Consider the following 20,887-nt stretch of genomic DNA (forward strand, 5'->3'; position numbering starts at 1 on the left):
TAAGGGTCTGTTTTCATACGTTGAAATTCAGTTCAGTTCAGCTCCTAATTTCCTTCTCTTATAAAATATTCATTTCAGTTCAGCTGTTCAGCTCAGCTCATCTGAGTACAGTTCAACTGAGTTCAGTCAATAAGAACAGACCCTAAGTTTATAAGTAGTATCCTTAAGTTCTTAACCGGTAATTTTGTGTGAGTTTGAGTCGAATTGACGAGTGTCACCTCTACCCATTTTGCCACATTTGACTTGACGACTTCATTGAAATTTATTACAACCAGTCAACCATTGATTAATTAAATCCATTTATTGAAATAAAACATGAAACTAAACTTCAATTATTCAATAAGACAAATTTTCAATATCGAACTAGTTTGCTGCTCACTGATGCTCTCAAAACTCCCAGTTGTCCTATTCTATTGAATTAACTCAACGTTTGAAGCTTCAATTTCCAATTTAATTCCAAGGTTCAACTCTCTTTCTTTCCCCATTGTTCTTGATTCAGTCAAATGCAGCATTTTAATTATTTGATTTTGTAATGGGTATGAATGTTTTGATAATTTTTTTCCCCAAAGTTTCAATTTTTAATCAAATGTCTGGAATTTGTAGTTGCTTACTTTCTTTAATTTGACATGCATGAATTTCCTTCGATTTTTACTAGTTTCATAGTCTGTGATGTTTATGCTTGTATTTCTTATGATTTTTCTGGGACTAAATAAATAAATACATATCAATCTTTGTTCTATTTAATGGCTGTTTATGTTGGGCATAATTTGGTGTTTGAATAGTGGTTCAACTGCTGGGTAGAATACTCAAATTGGACAAAATCCCCCCAAAAATGGTGGGGAAAAGAAGGATGGAAATGGTAAAATATTTAAAATAATGGAAATGGGAAGTGAGAGAAAATTATTTTGTGTAAATTCAAGAATATACTTAGTAGATCAGTGTTGAGGGAGGGTGGCTAGAATCAATTTTCCTTGATCTATAATCGTCGAGTTTCGAAGTTTCATAATCTGTTCAAAGGTGGTGGAAAGTCTTTTCTGCTTGATAAAAAATGGCCTCAGGGTTGTCAAGTAGGTTAATCAGATTCCCTAATGTTTGATATTTGGGGTTGGGGGAAAGCGTCGTAAAGGCATTGCTTTCTATTGACCGAAATCACATCCATTCAATCATGTAGTGTTAATCTCTTCCTCCTTGAATTAAGGTACATGTATTGTTAATTGACTCCAGAAAAATAGAAGGTTTTCTTTTAAGTACTTCATTCTAGTTCTTGGCCTTTTGATTCTGTTCCCATTTGTCGACATGTTTCTACTTGGTTAAAGCCTTTGTTTTATATACCCGGTAAAACATGTATAGGAAGAAATTGAAGGATAGAAGCAATGTGACTTAGAGGGGATTCATGAGAATTGTTTTCATTAATGTCCGTGTTTCTTGTTTTTATTATAAGTATATGTATGGGACCTTCTTACTCTAATTTCTATCATCGTAAATGATTGCAGTTGATAGTGGTGCAAATCTCTGAAGGAAAGTTACAAATGAAATTGTGTCCTAGAGAGGTTGAGAAACTAGCTCTTCATAATGCTGGTTTCCTTGCGCAAAAGCGTCTTGCTAGTGGTCTTAGGCTCAATTATACCGAAGCTGTGGCTGTCATAGCAACTCAGGTGGCTACCACTTACTGCCACTTTATAAACCCATGCCATTCATATTTTTATTTCTGAATTGTTTAAGCATCTCTTAACAATTTTTTTTAGGCAAAATTGGCCTCAACACTCTGAACTTTGGCTTGGGTGCACTCAGCACCCTGAACTAAGAAAAATAGCCAAAACACCCTGAAGTATTAGCATGGGTGCACTTAGCACCATACAAGAAATTTTCCGGCCAAAAGTGGCCGGATTCCGGCGACTTTTTTTTTTTTTATAAAAAATGTTTTTTTATATAAAAAACGTTTTATATAAAAATGTTTTTATTATTATTATTATTATTATTATTATTATTATTATTATTATTATTATTATTATTACGAAAATACCTCGTTTTGCGTGTCGAGAAATATCTAAGTAGCTAAGACACGCAAATCGAGATATTTCTTGACACGTAAAACGGGGTATTTTCTTTGCAAATCCCGGGCTGAATTCGGACCCAATAAGAGTAAAAATGACCCCGAAACCAATACGCGAATCGAAATATTCCTCGACACGCAAAACGAGGTATTTCCATTATTTTTTGCGAATTCCGAGCTTAATTTGGATTCTTTATGGGTAAAAATGACCCCGAAACCTTACCAAAACAATTTCCGTCACAAGAAATAACAATATGCAAATCGAGATATTCCTCAACATGCAAAACGAGGTATTTCCATTACTTTTTTGTAAATTCCGAGCTTAATTTGGATCCATAAAGGGTAAAAATGACCCCCGAAACCTTACCCAAACAATTTCCATCACAAAAAATAACAATACGCAAATCGAGATATTCCTCGACACGCAAAACGAGGTATTTCCATTATTTTTTTGCGAATTTCGAGCTTAATTTGGACTCATTAATGGTAAAAATGACCCCCGGAACCTTAATTTCCGTAAAAAAAAAAATAACACGCAAATCGAGGTATTTTGTAATAATAATAATAATAATAATAACAATAATAATATTAAATAATAATAATAATAATAACAATAATAATATTAAATAATAATAATAATAATAATAATAATAATTAATAATAATAATAATTAATAATAATAATAATAATAATAAAAATAATAAGAAAATAAAAAAAATTATTTTATTAAAAAAAAAAAGTCGCCGGAATCCGGCCACTTTTGGCCGGAAATTTTCTTGTATGGTGCTAAGTGCACCCATGCTAATACTTCAGGGTGTTTTGGCTATTTTTCTTAGTTCAGGGTGCTGAGTGCACCCAAGCCAAAGTTTAGAGTGTTGAGGCCAATTTTGCCTTTTTTTTAATGTAAACTTTCTAATGTACTTCATTCAAAATTTGTGGAAGCATGGTTGAGTATTGTATACACAGATATTTGTAAAATTCTTTACACCCCATATAACCCCTTGATTTTGATGGAATTTGGGGCTTTCAGCTAATACCTCATACCTAATCCTTTACCTAAGTCAAGGAGCTAGGATCTGACTTCCACCTTTATTTATTAGTTCCTTGCCACCTGTTGAAAATAATTTCTCAAGCAATCACCTTCGAATTGAAGGGTCAATGCGTCACTATTAAGTATTAACAGCATCGAAGATTTATCATCTGGTTGAATGTGTTTGGTATGTGGTTTAAAGCCTCAAAGGAAAAAGGTTGATATACTAATTGTTTTATTCTATAGATTTTAAGTTTTGTTCGTGTTGGAAACAAGAGTGTGGCAGAACTTATGGACATCGGGAAGCAGCTTCTTGGAAGGTAACTTTTACGAAGTAATTTTATTTTTATGTTTTGATCATCTCTAGGAAAATGCTCTTCGGAATAAAGAATTACTTTTCCAGCTTTCCTTATGTTTTGCTATGTTTGGATAACAAATTAGAAGGGAAATGAAAGGGAGGGAAATAGGAGGAAGGGGAAGGAAGGGAAAGTGGAGGAAATGATGAGCTCCATTTTCCCTCCAAATCTCTCCAAATCTCTCCAATTTTGAAGCAATGGTCTTTATTAAAGGAGGAGGGAAAATGGATCCCTCCCTCCCCCTCCCCCTCCCCTTCCCTCCCCCAACATATTATCCAAACAAGGAACTTTGTCTCCCTCCCTTTCCCTTCCCTTCCTTTCCTTCCATTTTTTGTTATCCAAACATAGCCTTTGTATCTCCTACTCCCCGGGATCAACCTTCTGATGTGTAAACAATTGTATTATCATGCCGAAAACCTATACAACACACTTGTTTTGTTTCCTTTTGTTTTCATATTCAGACCTCCATGTGTTGTTTCACAACTATTTAGTTATCTGAATGTTTGCACCCAAAAAAAAAAAAAAAAATTATGTAAATGTGTTGCTTGAAGTAGATTTTGATCTGTTGAGGAAAACTCACAAACTCATTGTCATTATATCTATTGGAACCGTGGAAGGAAAATATTTCTCTTTATGATGAGCACTGTCATAAAGAGTGATCTTCCATCCTGTAGTGGTAGTTGGTGATCTGGGAAAGACTGCTTTGTGGAGGAAGTTTGGGATGCTGTTAAGAATTTGGGTGAAGAAATTTTTTCAGATTAGGTCCATTTTAAAAGTACGTTCTTAAAGTTACCAGATTGTATGGATGACTGTTGGTTTCTTTATTACCTTTGATAAAAATTGTATGGAGTATCTTAAAATCTTTTATGTCACTTTTATGATGTGGCTTTTACATGCGTAGTTGAGATTAGAACCCAATACTGTAACTAATTGTATGGATAGTTGTAGCTTTCTTTACTACCTTTGGAAAAGTATGCTCAAACAATCAAACCTATTGATAGATCTTTTAATTTGAGATGAGGAAGTAGTAAATTAGAAGGCTTTACTTTGGGAAGCACCTTGATGCCTAACCTTGTCGAGTCCAAAAATGTTGTCCAGAGTCTAAGTTTGAAGTCAATAATTCACGAAATTGGACCGTTTATGGAGATTGACTCGATGACAAAAACTCAAGTGATGGCAGGGGAGGCATCCCTAGGTCAAATAACGTTGTTTGGATCCATATATACAACCACTAATTGGTCGCATAAAGGCCCGTGGTAGCATTGAGTTAATAAAAAGAGACTTGCACGTAACCTACTACATTGACAGCTTAAAGGCAATGTTGATGGTTCCAACCACCCAAATGGCCTCTCGGGATTTTTTTATTTTTATTTTTGGGCCCAAATAACTCGAAACCGAAAACTATAATAATTGCTTAGAGGCCAATTTTGAGAGAATTTTCCAAGAATGAACTGAATGTGTATGGTGGTCCCCAAAATAAAAAAATGTTTGTTTTGAACCATAATAGGCATTCCGTTAGGTCTATAAAGTTTCGAGAATGAGTTAAGTCTAATATGTGGTGGTTTCGAAATTTTAATGCATTGGTAGTTAAGAGAAAAAAAAAAAATAGAGCATCCCAGGTGAGAAGCACCTCAATGCCTAATCTTGTCCGATCCAAAAATGTTCTTCTGAGTTTAATAATTTTGTAGTCTATAATTCATGAAATCGGACCATTTTGAAGATTTTTGACCTAGAGTCGAAAAATCAAGTGATGGCAAGGGAGGCATCCCTAGATGTGTTGAGAAGTATCTTGATGCCTAATTTTGCCGAATCTGAATTTGTTCTCTGGAGTCTAATTTAAAGACTATAATTCGCAAAATCGGACCATTTTTTTGGAGATTTTAGAACCGGTATTAAAAACTCAAGTGATGGTAGAGGAAGCATCCCTAGTCAAATAACGTTGTTTGGAACCATATACCACCACTAACCGGTTGCATAAAGAGTTATAACTAGAGCTGTCAATTCGGGTATTCAAGTCAGGTTTGGGTCGGGTCTAATCAGGTTTCGAGTTAAATCAGGATTAGGTTTTGTCGGATCAATCTAGCTTCAGGTTCGGGCCGGGTTATAGACTTATAGTACATCACTTTTCAACATTAGATAATGTCTTCTCACATGTAATGAGAAGCTAACCTAAAATTTTGGTTATGGCAGGCGACAGGTCCTTCCAGCTGTTGTTCACATTTTACATACTGTCCAGGTACATGGCTTCAATTCTTAATAAACTTTGTGTATTTTGACTGTAAAATGTTCCAGAGTCATGTTGCTGATTAATCCAAGATAAAGTTTCCTGGTTTCAAATTTGTTATTCTGATCTCTCAGGGTGTTTCATTCATGGATTCTGACAGGTGTGACAGCTTGTCTTCTTTCATGATAATTTGGGAATCACTTTTGTTTATTAGTTTCTGGACTTTAGAACACAATGAATCAGTCAAACGAAATTCATTATTTAGGACTCAGAGTTTGTAACTGCTTTTTTTTTTTCTTTTCTTTCTGTTTTTTTTTTTTTCAGAACATTACTACATAAATGTATTGCTTTCATGTTTAGGTTGAAGGGACCTTCCCAGATGGGACTAAGTTGATCACCATCCATGATCCTATTGCTAGTGAAAACGGAAACTTAGAGTTAGCTCTTGATGGTTCCTTTCTTCCAGGTTACAATCTGCACTTCTTTTTGTTTACGTCACTTTATCTACTGGTACAGCAGCATATTCAGTAGCACCAGGATGAAAATTCATTTAATGAGGCATTGATTAAAACTTTAGCTTTGCAGTTCCATCATTGGACAGATTCCCGGAGTTGGAAGACGATATTGTACCCGGTGAGCTAAAGCCTGGGGTTGGAGACATCTCCCTGAACAATGGCAGGGGAGCAGTAATCCTCAAAGTTGTTAACAACGGAGATAGACCAGTTCAGGTGCACTCCTTAACTAGATTTAAGTGAATAGATTGATTTAAGAGATTAATTTGGTAACCAACTTAATTCTTCTTAACTAGATTTAGAGAAAAGATTGATTTAAGAGATAAATTTGGTGGCAAGGTGAAAGATATCTTCAAGATGCGACAACTGAGTTTGATTTTAATGGCAACGACACTAGTCCTTTGTTTGAATTTTTATAAAGAATTCTCTCTCTCAATGGTTCAAGCACAACAGCTCAAGATAGACATATTAATTCATATGCATCCAACTATATTTGCGGGCATGTGACTTGAATTATGGCAAAAATAATTTAACTTTCCTTGTATCTTCTACACTGTTCAGGAGAAAACAACTAACTTATTTTGCTGCCCTGCAAGGAAACTAAATGAACGCTTACTAACACTAAACATAAACCCCGGCCAATTAAAGAACCAATGCTGCCCAATAATTATCTGATATGAAGTATAGCTTTTGAAACCTAAGACTCCATAAATGTAGGAATTACATACATAAAACAAATCCCAACACATTAAACCCTCACTATAAGAACCATTATAAAGTGCCTCCTAGGAAAGCAATTAAACAAAAGTAACTCCTATAACAAGACTAAATCAGCTGTTAGGAGTCTTAGGACCCAAGGACACTGTCTCAGCCAGTGTAACGAAGGGAAAGCTTTGGAATCCTAATTCTTTCTTGGCCTATGTTTGGGTACCTGAGCTGTAGTTTTAAAGTGTTTTTAAGGACCTTTTTCCTTTAAAGTTCATACCACAGTATCAGTTGACCGCGTATAGCATTCTTATATTCCTAATCAGTCTTATACTTGTGTTCAGGTTGGCAGCCACTATCATTTCATTGAGGTGAATCCTTCCTTAATATTTGATCGAAGAAAAGCTTATGGCATGCGATTGAATATACCTGCCGGAACAGCAATACGGTTTGAGGTTTGACTCTGCATTTTAAGCGTTTGACTGTTACACTATCAACTTCCTTTGCTGAAATAATTTTAGTCCTTTATCTGCAAAAGTTATCTGTCCGGTGAAGTGTTGAGACTGTCTATTGTAAAGCTACAAACCTTCCGCTCCAGAGGTTGTGTTAATGTGATATCGTTCCATTATAGTAATATTATGCCTTCCTATAGTTCCATTATTAACAATTTGAACTTAGCCAGTCCTCTACAACAACAAAGCCTTAGTCCCAAAATAATTTGGGGTTGGCTAACATGTATCGTCACAAGAAACCGTCCGACAAAAAAAAGGGAATATAACAAGATAACCAATTGAAAAAGTCCTCTATTGTGACTTTTTTTTTTTCTTTGGTAAAGTGATGAGTCCTCTATTGCCACTCACCCATCTATAGATTTAGGATTATTGTATAACTCCTAAATGATATGGAATTGGAATGATAATGCATTTCCTTCAATTTTTCAACCAAACCCAAAATTGACTTTGTTTTAAGAGGTTGCTTTATTGATTTTTCTAATTTCTGTTATTGTTGAACCTTAAATTTACCGGATTTCTTCTGTTTGTTTGTTCCTTTAATTTGCTAGCCAGGGGATCCAAAAAGCGTCACTCTTGTAAGTATTGGAGGTAAAAGATGCATTAGAGGAGGGAACAACATTGCTTATGGTCCAGTTGATGATGCCAAAATTAAAACTATAATGGACACTATACATTCTAGAGGATTTGGTCATTCAGATGAAGATAATGCCAGGTCAATAATTACTGCATACTGTATTTATGTCTAGACACGTGAATGTCATAGCTTGAATTCTTTATAGACCCCCCTCCTAATTGGTTTGCAGTAGAGGAGTCACCGGAGAAGATTCGAATTTCACTAAAACTATGTCTCGTGAGGCTTATGCAAACATGTATGGCCCTACAACTGGTGATAAAATCCGGCTTGGTGACACTGATTTGTTTGCAGAAATAGAAAGGGATTTTGCAGTTTATGGTGATGAATGTGTTTTTGGAGGCGGGAAAGTTCTAAGGGATGGAATGGGTCAGGCTTCTGGGTACCCATCAGCTGTCTGTCTGGACACTGTTATCACTAATGCCACGATCATTGATTATACCGGAATATTTAAAGCAGATATCGGTATTAAGGGTGGCAATATTATTGCCCTCGGAAAAGCGGGTAATCCAGATACAATGGATGGTGTATCAGCCAACATGATCATTGGGGTAACAATAATCACTATTTGTGTGCTACTTGTACTAATTAGATTTCTATTTTGTTTCAAGTACATAATGCATTTGAATTTTTATATTATCAAATGTATCAGGTCAATACAGAGGTGATTGCTGGAGAAGGAATGATTGTTACAGCAGGGGCTATAGACTGCCATGTGCACTTCATATGTCCTCAATTGGCTTCTGAAGCAATATCCAGTGGTAAGGATCTAATTGATCTGAATTGTGTGAGCTGCTGCAAAAAAAAATAAAAAAAAAAGGCTGTAGTTGTTCCATGGTTTTAAATAAAAAAATTGCTGATATGATGTAATGCTAATGAATACACTGAAGTCGAAATTATTTTTTAGGATTCTGGACCATCTTCAACTTGTTTGTCAAACATATCTTGTCGTTTCTTTTTCCAGTTAAACTTGTATTGCTTTTGTAGGAATTACTACTTTGGTAGGAGGTGGAACTGGACCTTCTTTTGGGACACGCGCAACTACCTGCACACCTGCACCTTCACACATGAAATTTATGTTGAAATCCACTGATGATATTCCACTAAACTTTGGTTTCACTGGTAAGGTAGGCTTAAGTTATTGTTTTGTAAGAATTTAAGCTTTTCTCTTGGGTGCTGGGAAGTGGCATGAATACGCATAATTTTATCCTTTGTACTCCCTATGTCCCTAAAATATTGCCCCAAACCTTTAACTTCACTTTTTTAAGAAGCAAAGCCAGATTTGTGCACATGAGGGACACAATTATTGATGATGAGAGATAGATAGAGAGAGCAAGTTGGGTTGCAAGTGGGAAAATTTACCAAATAGGTTTTGGGGTGATCTTTTTGGGGCAGAGGGTGTATTTGCCATTTTGTTCGCCTGTAACAATTCTTAGGTATTGAGTCTCTGATTGAAACATTGACTCTTATAACTACTTTTGTTGAATGTCACTAGGGTAATAGTTCTAGGCCAGAAGGACTTCCTGAAATAATAGTTGCTGGAGCAATGGGACTGAAGCTTCATGAGGATTGGGGAACGACTCCTGCTGCAATAGACAGTTGTCTTAATGTTGCAGAAGAATACGATATTCAGGTATTACACCGTAGCATTTATGTGAAGAATATGGTACATGGATTAATATCCAAATGATTATTGTCCCAGATGTCATTAATGTTTTTTTGTAGACCTGGCATATTTCATTTGTGCGACTTGTTCTTATCTAATAATTTCTTAAGAGCCATGTTTTGCTATATAAGTCCTGTGTACAGGTTCATTCTATAATGGGGATTATATAAAATGCCCTGAGTTCAAGTTGTTTTCTCAGATTTACCCTAACTCATTAGAAATTCCCAAAGTACAATGAAGTACCAAAAATTGCTCCCAAACTAATCTTATGCTAACGGGTCTTTGGCAGTATATATACCCTCTCTTCGTCTCTTATCTATCTCCACTTTGAAATTTGAATCCCTCCTCCTCTACATGGATATATAAAAATTCATTTTTTAATGCTTATTCTGTACTTTATTAGTATTTCAGTACCTATTGGTTTGGAAATTGAAGCAAGCTAGCAGTGTAATAGCTGCGACTGATGCTGGCTTGCTGCACTAATACTCAGTTTTTAGATTTTTTTTGTCAGCTTAATTAAGCATACTACTTACTATGGGCTTGTATTTTTCTCTTTTGTCCCATTTGCCAGGTCAATATCCACACGGACACATTGAATGAATCTGGATTTGTTGAACACACAATTGATGCATTTAAAGGAAGAACGATTCATACTTACCACAGGTGTGAATTGTGGTTATATTTCATCTATATTTATGATGAAACTTGATTTGTGAAGTACACAGAAATATTAGCTTGAAACTATCTGCATGTATCTGTTCATTGTATTGCTTGAGCAGTGAAGGTGCAGGTGGTGGTCATGCTCCTGATATAATCAAAGTCTGTGGAGTTAAAAATGTTCTTCCATCTTCAACTAATCCTACTAAACCTTTCACTTCGAATACAGTAGATGAGCACCTTGACATGCTGGTATGCCTCCTTATCTCCCACTGTCCGTGTGTGTGCGCCTCCATTTCATTTATGCTTTTTGCCTTTTCTTCTGTCTTCATGCAGATGGTCTGCCATCACCTCAACAAGGACATTCCAGAAGATGTGGCTTTTGCTGAATCACGAATCCGTGCTGAAACAATAGCTGCAGAAGATATTCTGCATGACATTGGTGCCATCAGTATCATATCTTCTGACTCGCAGGCTATGGGTCGCATTGGAGAGGTTTGTTAATATGACATCATCTACTGTAAAGCAAAGTATATTTGCTTATCTTTATGTGCTCTTCCCTCTCCTTCCTGTCACGTTTTGCAATTTTTTTATTTTTTATTTTTATTTATTTATTTATTTATTCTTATTATTATAATAATTTTTTGCCATAAAGTGAGGGATTTGCCACCTGGGGGATGTTTTAAAGAAGGAAAATCCCAAGAGAGAGTTGATCCCTTGTCTTAGGGTTAAGAATGTGAGTTGCACTTTGTTGTGTGAAATGAATATATTACTTCCACAAGAATCATTCTGTTTTGGGTATAGAAGAAACACTAAATTTCACAAAAAAGGTAAAATTACCAAGTACCAAAGTAGCTGTGTCGATCTTCGTTCCTGCTCTCACTGATACAGATATTAATGATTTATGCAGTATTTTTCTATGTCCATATGATTATTTTAAAAGCTATCCCCAGTACTATTCCAGGAAAGTCAATGCTGTCAAGAAGCTGTTCTGTTAAATTGATATACCAGTATATCGAACGGTTGGACTTTCTAGTCTCAGTTATATTCATTTATGCAGGTTATATGTAGGACTTGGCAAACTGCACACAAGATGAAATTACAGAGAGGACCACTGCTGTCAAGTGAAACTGACAATGATAATTTCAGAATTAAACGCTACATAGCAAAATACACCATTAATCCTGCCATAGCGAATGGGCTTTCTAAGTATGTTGGATCAGTTGAGGTGTGTTGCTTAAACCAGCTTGGCATAAAATTTGCATCATCTATAAGTATCTCCTTGAATATTAATTTTCCCAAATTTAAATTATTTTTTTTACATGATTTACTTGGCTCTCATATGCATAGTACGCAAGAAAAGATACAACGAGAGTTCTAGTTTTTTCATTGAATTACTATTCCCTGCAGGTTGGGAAGTTGGCTGATCTTGTTGTGTGGGATCCTGCTTTCTTTGGGGCAAAACCAGAAATAATCATCAAAGGTGGTGAAATTGCATGGGCTAATATGGGTGATGCTAATGCTAGCATACCAACACCAGAGCCGGTAACAATTTTTTGTCATTGTTTAAAGGAATTATATGCAAACTAGCTCGATGTCTTAGATATGGTTTATCAAACATCAGAAAATTATGCATTTAGCATTCACATGATGCTCCCTCCATCCCGATTTCCTTTTAAATAGCTCTATTTTTGGTTGTTGCATAGCATTAGAAGATTTAGAACATTTTCTAATTACACCGTATTAAGTAAAATTTGAACTTTATTGTTTTTTTTGTATGATATTATTAAGGTCTTATCTAAAAAGTCCAAAGGACATGTAAGAAATCCAACTGATATGTTGGAGATTTATTACGTAAAAGAGTTAAGGATAATCATGGGTTTTAACTAAGTTCCTTGAAAGTGACCCCCAATCAAATGTGAGTGACGGAAGGAAGATTTAATCATGTAGCTTGCATAGTTTATTGGCCATACAAGTTGAAAGGTACTGAAAATGTCCCTGAGTAGAAGCATCCAGTGGTGTTATGTTATAAGAGGGTGTCTAGCCGAGTTCTTATTATCAAGGCATTATTGTAGGTGATCATGCGGCCTATGTTTGGAGCTTTCGGAAAAGCTGGAAGTGCTAATTCGATCGCTTTTGTCAGCAAGGTATGCACACAATTGATCACTCTCTTTTGGAAAATAGACAATTAGAAATTTTGGACATTCGCATTGTGAATCTTTTACATACTGAATCTGTTTTATGAAAATCAATGGAAAAGCGGGCCTGTTCGTCCATGGGAACTATATAAGATATATATGTTGGTTTGACCTTAACTCTGAAATTTTCCACAACTTTATCCTGCAAGCAAACAAAGACTTATGGGACATGTTTTAAATTTAAGATACTATGCTTTTCCTGAAATCTTTTGAATTTCCTTATTACAATATTTTGTACTTTGTGTTTTTATGCTTATGGTTCTTGGTTAAGATTTAGTTTTATAAATCAATTTGTTTTTCAACAGGCAGGTCTTACCCTACATCACTGTCAAAATTTTTACTATCTGCTATTCTTTTGTTCTTGATGTTACGTATGCAGCCTTTTCTCTAGTCATCTAATTATAAGTATTGTCTTTATATCGAAACATAACTTTCTTTTCAATTGCAAATGGGTAACATTTTTTGATATCATATTGTATCTGAAGACACTAGTTCAAATGAACGGTGAAAATAAAATTTTCCATGCCTGTGTACACATGTGTGTACTGTCGGCGCATGTCATTCACACCCAAGAATAAATTCATTTAGACCTGCTCAATTCTCTGTTAACAGGCAGCTCTAGACAGGGGAGTAAAGGAACTGTATGGGCTTGACAAGAGAGTAGAAGCAGTGGGTGGCGTAAGGAGTGTTACCAAAGAAGACATGAAACTCAATAATTCCCTGCCAAAGATCACAGTCGACCCTGATACTTACACAGTTACTGCTGATGGCGAGGTGCTCACGTGTTCACCAGCAACAGCTATTCCATTGTCACGAAATTACTTTCTGTTTTAGGCTTTTATTGGTAAGTTTCTCTTCAGTTTACTTATTTAGGTACGCATTTTATTTGGTGTGAATTTTTCCTTTTCACCTGGGCTTCTGGAGTCGTTTTATCTCAAACTTTAGTAGCACATGAGAATAATTTTCTTTTTCCTTCATTTAGGTCGAAAACTTCTGAATTTATCACAGTTATCCCGCGAAAGAGGCCTGTGAAGAAATGGAGAAGTTTTTATGATTACAGACAGACCTACAATCACATCTGGTTTAGGAAGAATAATTAACCAATCCTGGGAGAGAGTGACACAATTATTTATGGGTAATGATATATGTAGCCCTTAAGACTATGTATATAAGTATTAAATATACTTCCTAAAATGGAAATGAGTTGGGAATCACTCGCAAATTGGTGTAATTTAATGTTAATTTATTCTCAATATTTCATTTGGTAGCTTCTTATACATGGCTATGTTTATTATTTTCCATTATTTATTCCAGACGACGTCTAATGAAAAAAATCAATAAATTCAAACTGAATAAACAGAATAATAGAAGAGTGTTGGCTAGTGATTCTACCAAAATGACGCTGGTAGTTCATACACCATAGATTACTCTTCTGGTTAATTGGGTGCTCTTCTTTCACTTTTCATTTTATTGGCATGTACACTTGTACTGAATTCTTTCGGAGGCGGAGGTTAGGGGGGATTAACCCTCTTTGAATAAGCCATGAATATGTCGTACTTTGATAAATTTTGTAAGATTTATTCGTACACTACAAGTCTCTTGGATTTGATCTTCTGCATCTCCTCTAACATCGGTCACATTCAAGACACTTCGGCCCTTTTTGGTTGAAGGAATTTGGCTGAAAAAGAAAAGAAAGGAAAAGATTTTAATATGTTCCTATGTTTGGTTTGATGAATGACAAGAAAATTTAAAGGAAAGGAAGGGAAGTGAAAGGAAAGCCTCTTTACAAATTTTCAGCTTTCCTTTCCTCCCAAATTTGGAGGAATTCGGCTGGAAAGAGAAAATAAAAGGATATTTCCTTTCTCTTCCCTTCATTACATTTCATTTACCAAACATTGGAAATAAAATCTCCTTCTTTTCCCTTCTCTTCCTTTCTTTTCCCCTCCTTTCCTTTCTCTTCTTTTCCTTTACTAACAATGAACCAAACAAATCTATTCATTCATCAATTGTTCAGGTCTTTATCTTGGCACTTATGTACAGTATTAAAAGCTTGAAAGAGAACATCAAAGGAAAAACGTCTTAAATCAAGATTACATATCAGATCCGCACCATTCAAGGTTAAAAACAAGGACGAAAAAAAAAAAAAAAAAAAAAAAAAAAAAAAAAAAAAAAAAAAAAAACATAGGCTATTGATCAATTTTACATGACCCGAAAATATTTTGACTAATATTGATCGATTTTTATAATATTTTGACCTAAATACGAGTACACGACCTTATGCAAATACATTCAAACCAGTCAAAATGACCTAAGTACGACATCTTGACTTAGTGGCTAAGATGAAGGCCTCAAGAGCTAAGGATAGGTCACAAATTTGTAACTCCCCTTCTCCATTTGTAATTTATAATGTCTTTTTATCTCTTATAAAAAAAAAATCCGAACTTTACCAAAATCAAGGAATACTGAGTATATTTTCTGCCTACGTTTATAATAGTCTTTTTTTTTTTTTTTTTTTTTTCTCTCTTATTTAATGAATTATAATTAGTAATTAAGACGCACCCAATTATTTTGAAACAAGCAACAAATTCACGTTACAAATTTAGTTGAGCTAGCTGATTAGTACTTTCTATTTATTAAACTATGACTTTTAGCAACACTGTTATGCAGTATTTGTCAAAACAAAAACAAAAAAACATATGATATGATTTTATCTTATCTTATCCTATCACCATATTTCATACTATATCAAAAATAACATCTTTCCCCCTTGTTTTTCTTCCCTTAAGTTTCATAAACTCAGCTCAAACCCAGCAAAAAAGCTGTATGATCCTACGAAAATGTCGCGAATTGAGACGGAAGAATTGAAGATTGCAAGGAGAAGACTTGCAAATGTAGCTAACCATGTTAACCCAGAAATAGTAACACACTCAAAATCTCATCAACTTTATGGTTGTTCCATTTCTTTGTCAGCAACTTCTATGAATGACAACTACCACAAGGTTCATGGTCAGGTTTCGACTGACCCTGTCGTCTGGAAAGCTGCTACTGATGATTCTGGTGATGATTTCATTGATATTATTTACGAAAAAGCCGTTGGTGAAGCCATTGCTAAGGTCATCACTTCTTACCACTAGTACTTCCTCTGTATTATATTTTACTGGTTCATTTTATTGTTATGAATAAGTATTGGATTCATTTTACTGATAATGTTGAGTTGACGATTCAGGCAAATGAGTCTGTTACTATATATTCGGGTTTAATTTGGTTTTGATTATGCTCAAAACATATAAAGGTTTTTTTCAAACATAACAAATTATGAACATTTTGGTCAAATTAGGTGATCAAGGGTTAAGTAAGGTAAAGTTTGACTTTCTCTCAGTAACTTCAGGTCGGGTTGACTTTGTTAGCTCTGCTAAAAAGAATACAGTATTGTCTGATATTAATGAATGACTTTTTTTGTTTTTGTTTTTGTTGTTGGTGAGTAGATTACGATAAACAGGCCAGAAAGAAGAAATGCTTTTAGGCCGGAAACAATTAAGGAGCTGATTCGAGCATTTGATGATGCAAGGGATGATAGTTCAATTGGTGTTATTATTCTAACTGGCAAGGTGATTAACTCGGCTGCTTTTCGTCAATTGTATTATCTTCTTTGTTGATTTTTGGATTTCTTGGCTGTTTCCCTTTTGCTGTTAATCATGACATGTATTTGCAAGCTGTATTATATTTTTGTTGATTACATGCTTTTCGGCTTTGCTCTGGCTAGGTGACTTTGGCAATATGAGCATTAGCATTTTAGCTGAATTAATAGACTGAACATGAAACAGCAGTTATGCATACAGAAGTTTAGTTACAGATTAATTTGGTGTTAAAGAGTCGAATTTAAGTGCAGAATTCAGCGCGTTACAGGTTGAGTATTATGCTAAGGTGCTTTGGTCTTGCAGTTGTTTGGTTGTAGTTTCATGAAATTGTTGTTCTGCAGGGGACCAAGGCATTTTGCAGTGGCGGAGATCAGGCAATTAGAGGGAAGGATGGCTATATTGACTCAAAAAAAATTGGCCGTCTTAATGTTTTGGACTTGCAGGTGTATTTATATCTTTGATCTCTCTTAACTTCAATCCAATAAGTTTGCATCTTTTACTCACTTTTGTGCTCGTCTTCAAGTAGGTCCAAATTAGGCGGCTTCCAAAACCAGTTATAGCAATGGTATGTTACTATGTTCATTTTCCATCTTGCTAATCTATGAAGTTTGTCTAGCTTAAATACATATATCTATATATAATTGCGTGATTTTTATTCAGGTTGCTGGTTATGCTGTTGGAGGAGGACATATTCTGCACATGGTATGCGATTTAACTATTGCTGCTGATAATGCCATTTTCGGGCAGACAGGTCCAAAGGTTAGCCATTTATTTTTCACTGCTAGAACATTGTTACTTGTAAATGTGTTATATTCTGTTGGTTTGGAGTACAGATTGTAGAGCAGCAGCTATTGCTGTATAACATAAGCATATCTGCTGGTGGTGTATTGCAGGTAGGCAGTTTTGATGCGGGTTATGGAAGTTCTATCATGTCTCGTTTGGTGAGTATCAAAGCTCATTGATTAATAGCTCTGAATTGCTCAAGGTTTGTGCAAGAATATTATGCTAAGCAAACGACTTAACATGGAATTTGGTCAAGCAGATTGGACCCAAAAAGGCGCGTGAAATGTGGTTTCTTACCAGGTTTTACCCAGCAGCTGAGGCAGAAAGAATGGGACTTGTCAACACAGTTGTACCTGTAAGTAATTCTTTCGTAACTAATGCAGAATTTCACATGAAAAATGGGGGTGACTGTTAGAGGTGCTTAAACGTTGAAGAAATCATATCTTTTCTTGTGTAGTTGGAGAGTTTGGAGCAAGAGACAATAAAATGGTGTCGCGAGATCTTAAGAAATAGTCCTACTGCAATTCGAGTACTCAAATCAGCTATCAATGCAGTTGATGATGGTCATGCAGGACTTCAGGTACCTAAAATCATACCATAAATCATTAGTACAATAATGTAGTATAATAAACCTTAGTTAATGTGTGTTATTTTGGACGTGACAAAAGCAAATTGGAGGAGATGCAACGCTCTTATTCTATGGAACGGAAGAAGGTAACGAAGGGAAGACAGCATACAATGAAAGAAGGCGGCCTGAGTTCTCCAAGTTTCCTCGTCGACCATGATGGATGCTTGATTCTATTTTCTTCCTAGAAGGACATACACTCCATGGTTTTTTGGAATGGATTTTCCTATTGGTTGTACAAGTATTGATTAGTAAAATTTGGTGGACTTGTAATTGTATTTAGAATGAAACTCATTTCATGAAAGCAAGCTCCTTGAATTACTTGATATGTTTGATCTTTGAGATATTGTTAATTGTATTTAGAATGAAACTCATTTCCTAATTGATTTTCATTGTTAACTATTGATGAAAGTGTATTGTTATTAATTTCAAACAGAGTGTAGTGGATCTCTGTACTGGGCTCCTTAGATGGTCATCTAGTTTTGGGCCTTGTTATATTGCGTTGGCAGATTGCATGTCCTACTAGACTAGTAGCCTTTTGGAGTATTTTGCTTTTTTTTTTTTTTTTTTTTTTTTTTGGTAGGTAAGTTGAAGGGCCCTATTGGACTGGAATGTCTCACGGGTAAACCTGTCAATTCGGGTCAATGGGTTGGGTTTGGGTCAAAGGTTCAAGTGGTTTGGATTGCTTGAATCATTACAAATTATGATAAATGGGTCAAATCAGATCTATTTCGGGTCATTTGGGTTGGGTTTGGGTTTCTCTCTCAGTAAAACAGTACATGTTTAAAATCGGGTCGGGTCAGGAATTGTCAGGTCTACTCACGGGTCAATCAACCTATACAATTTAGAAGGGGGGGGGGTTTAAGGGAATCCCATCCCCCTAATTGTCACTGATAGGTATTGAACCTCCAAACTTATGATTGGAGCTTAGAGGTTACTATTCTATCCACTAAACCAAACTTAATTTGGTAAAGTATTTGCGTTATTATGTGGTAGTTAGATGAATGGATGTTATTCAATCTCAAATTTTTGGGTACCAACTAGGGCCGAGCAAAACTACTCGAAAAGCCGAAAACCCGTTCCGTTACCGTTCCGAAAATTAGGGTACCCGATCCGATAACCATAATGGTTCGGGTACCCGTTTCGATAATTTGTTATCGGGTATGGTTTTTGGGTATCATTTTAAAATTAACGGTTACCCGTTCCGAACCGATAAGCAATTTTTTGTTTTTTTATCCTACTTAAATCTATTTTTTCCAAAATCTAAACTCTTACTTTACTTCATAATCACTATATATTAATGATTAGTAATATAATTAATAATTTGGTCAAGATCATGTGGTATTGTTGTTAATTAGTGTTAAAATATATCATAATAACTAATTTATTAAGTTTAATTATCACTGTTAGATATTTTATTGGGTACCCGATAACCGTTCCGAAAATTCGGGTACCCGAAGTCTGGGTACCCGAACTTATCGGTTCGGTTTATGGATATCACTTTTAGTGATATTGATTATCGGGTACCCGAACCGTTAGTAGTAATGATACGAGTACCCGTCCCATGCTCACCCCTAGTACCAACCTTTTAAAACTTTAATGATATTCTTAATTAAATGTACATAAATGGAGAATAAATATCAAACGAACTCTATTACGCCTCTTGTTCAAATACTTTGTATTTCTTGTTATTTGAAACTCTATTACGTCTCTTTTCAAATACTTCGTATGTCTTGTTATTTGGCCAATAATATTTAGGCCTGTTCACTTCAGCTTAATTTCAGTTCTCTTCATCTCCAATCAGTTCAAATCACTCCAGTTTAGTTCAGCTTTAATCAGTTCAATTTAGCTCCAATCAGTTCAGTTCAGTTCAGTTCAATAAATATGAACAGACCCTATGAATAGAACCATACATGTATGTTTTTTTTTTTTTTTTTTTGAAAGCACCTGTATTTACGTACTTCTTGTACGTACTTGTAAAATACTATGTCGTACATTCGAATGTATAATGAAATTTGTTGCGTTATAGGCTCATACGGGATATTTCGCAGAATTTCTAGGACCACCCAAACACCTCATATATGTGTACATACAATTATAATTGATCACACGGACACTGTCATTTTCAGCCAGTATTAAAGTTAATGGTCCCATTAATAAATTATTGACATTTCAAATTGGAAAGCTTCTTAATCTTTGACAAAAGAAATTGTACGTACATGATTGTTGTAGAATCACACAATCTTAGGCTTCATTTATTGTGCATACTACAATGTTTTTCCACTACTACTATGTCTTGTTTCTATTTTTGTCTTAATCATACTTGTAAATATCAAACGTAACACCTTTATATAATTACATTACTTCCTCCGTTATTTTTCTATTGCACTATGAGTGATTTTACGCTTGTTAATACATTATTTTGTCTATTAATATTTTAAATTACATTTTTGTAAAAATTATAAAAATTTGTTATTTAAAAGGGAAATTATCATTGGTACACCCTATGTTTAGGCTTTTATCAATGATACACCTGCTTAAGTTTTAATTATCAGTATTACACCTATATTTTCAACAAATTATCTACAGTAAGCATTTCGTTAACTATGACTGCAATTTTGACCAAGTTTAACTCCCTTTTTTTTTCTCTCCTTAATTTCCTTCTTCTTATGTAAAGTAACCCACCCACCTCTGTCATTATATAAACAAAGCCCCCTCATTTACTCTGATTTATGCAGTTTCGATCTTCTTCTTCTCCGTTTATATAATGACAGAGGTGGATGAGAGAGTTACTTTAAATATAGGAGGAAAATTGAGGTGGAAAAAAAAAAGGAGGGAGTTAAAATGGTCAAAATTGCACGTCATTAACCAATAATACTAATGTTTAATTAACGGAATGCTTACGGTAGATAATTTGTTGAAAATATAAGTGTACCATTGATAATTAAAACTTAAGCAAGTGTATCATTGATAAAAGCCCAAACTTGGGTGTACCAATGATAATTTCCCTATTTAAAATGTAGATATGAAGACGAATTTGACTAAATCCCCCATGCATGATTATGTCATATGTATTTTTTTTTTTTTTTTTTTTTTTTTTTTTTTTTGTTCTTTTCTTTTTTTAAAAAAAAAAAAATTAAAGGAATTAGTATTATTTTCGTATCAAATATATGACAGAATAAAATAGTTGTTACATTGATCAACGGGTGGAATTGAGTCCTCTTCCTCCATTAATCACTCTAACAATGCAGATATTTTCGTATATATACAGGATTACAGGACATATATATTGTGATA

At 34.8% G+C, this 20,887-nt stretch overlaps 2 protein-coding genes across 3 annotated transcripts; both read left to right on the top strand.

The window, feature by feature from the left end:
• The first annotated feature begins 321 nt into the window (after window positions 1-321).
• On the top strand, window positions 322-13,799 carry LOC145640312 (urease-like). Of its 2 annotated transcripts, none has more exons than XM_081691613.1 (20): window positions 322-461; window positions 1,494-1,655; window positions 3,330-3,403; window positions 5,630-5,675; window positions 6,024-6,129; window positions 6,249-6,391; window positions 7,225-7,335; window positions 7,941-8,104; window positions 8,196-8,574; window positions 8,676-8,784; window positions 9,011-9,150; window positions 9,519-9,656; window positions 10,261-10,352; window positions 10,469-10,598; window positions 10,683-10,841; window positions 11,407-11,574; window positions 11,757-11,891; window positions 12,422-12,493; window positions 13,157-13,388; window positions 13,527-13,799. In XM_081691613.1, exons 2-19 carry the CDS (start codon window positions 1,530-1,532, stop codon window positions 13,376-13,378), a joined length of 2,514 nt encoding a protein of 837 aa, XP_081547739.1. In that variant the 5' UTR covers window positions 322-461; window positions 1,494-1,529; the 3' UTR covers window positions 13,379-13,388; window positions 13,527-13,799. The 2 variants fall into 2 exon arrangements, with proteins under 2 accessions (XP_081547739.1, XP_081547743.1); XM_081691617.1 differs by lacking the exon at window positions 322-461 and adding an exon at window positions 482-536.
• Window positions 13,800-15,317: 1,518 nt separating this feature from the next.
• LOC145640321 (1,4-dihydroxy-2-naphthoyl-CoA synthase, peroxisomal-like) lies at window positions 15,318-17,968 on the top strand. The gene is made up of 9 exons (XM_081691620.1): window positions 15,318-15,657; window positions 16,030-16,152; window positions 16,524-16,625; window positions 16,709-16,747; window positions 16,843-16,941; window positions 17,076-17,123; window positions 17,225-17,320; window positions 17,423-17,545; window positions 17,634-17,968. The coding sequence occupies exons 1-9, from the start codon at window positions 15,382-15,384 to the stop codon at window positions 17,748-17,750; spliced, it is 1,023 nt and encodes a 340-aa protein (XP_081547746.1). The 5' UTR covers window positions 15,318-15,381; the 3' UTR covers window positions 17,751-17,968.
• Window positions 17,969-20,887: the final 2,919 nt, after the last annotated feature.

Source organism: Chenopodium album, chromosome 1 (genome assembly GCF_948465745.1).
Source record: "Chenopodium album chromosome 1, dcCheAlbu1.1, whole genome shotgun sequence".
In the NCBI taxonomy this organism is placed as follows: domain Eukaryota; kingdom Viridiplantae; phylum Streptophyta; class Magnoliopsida; order Caryophyllales; family Amaranthaceae; genus Chenopodium; species Chenopodium album.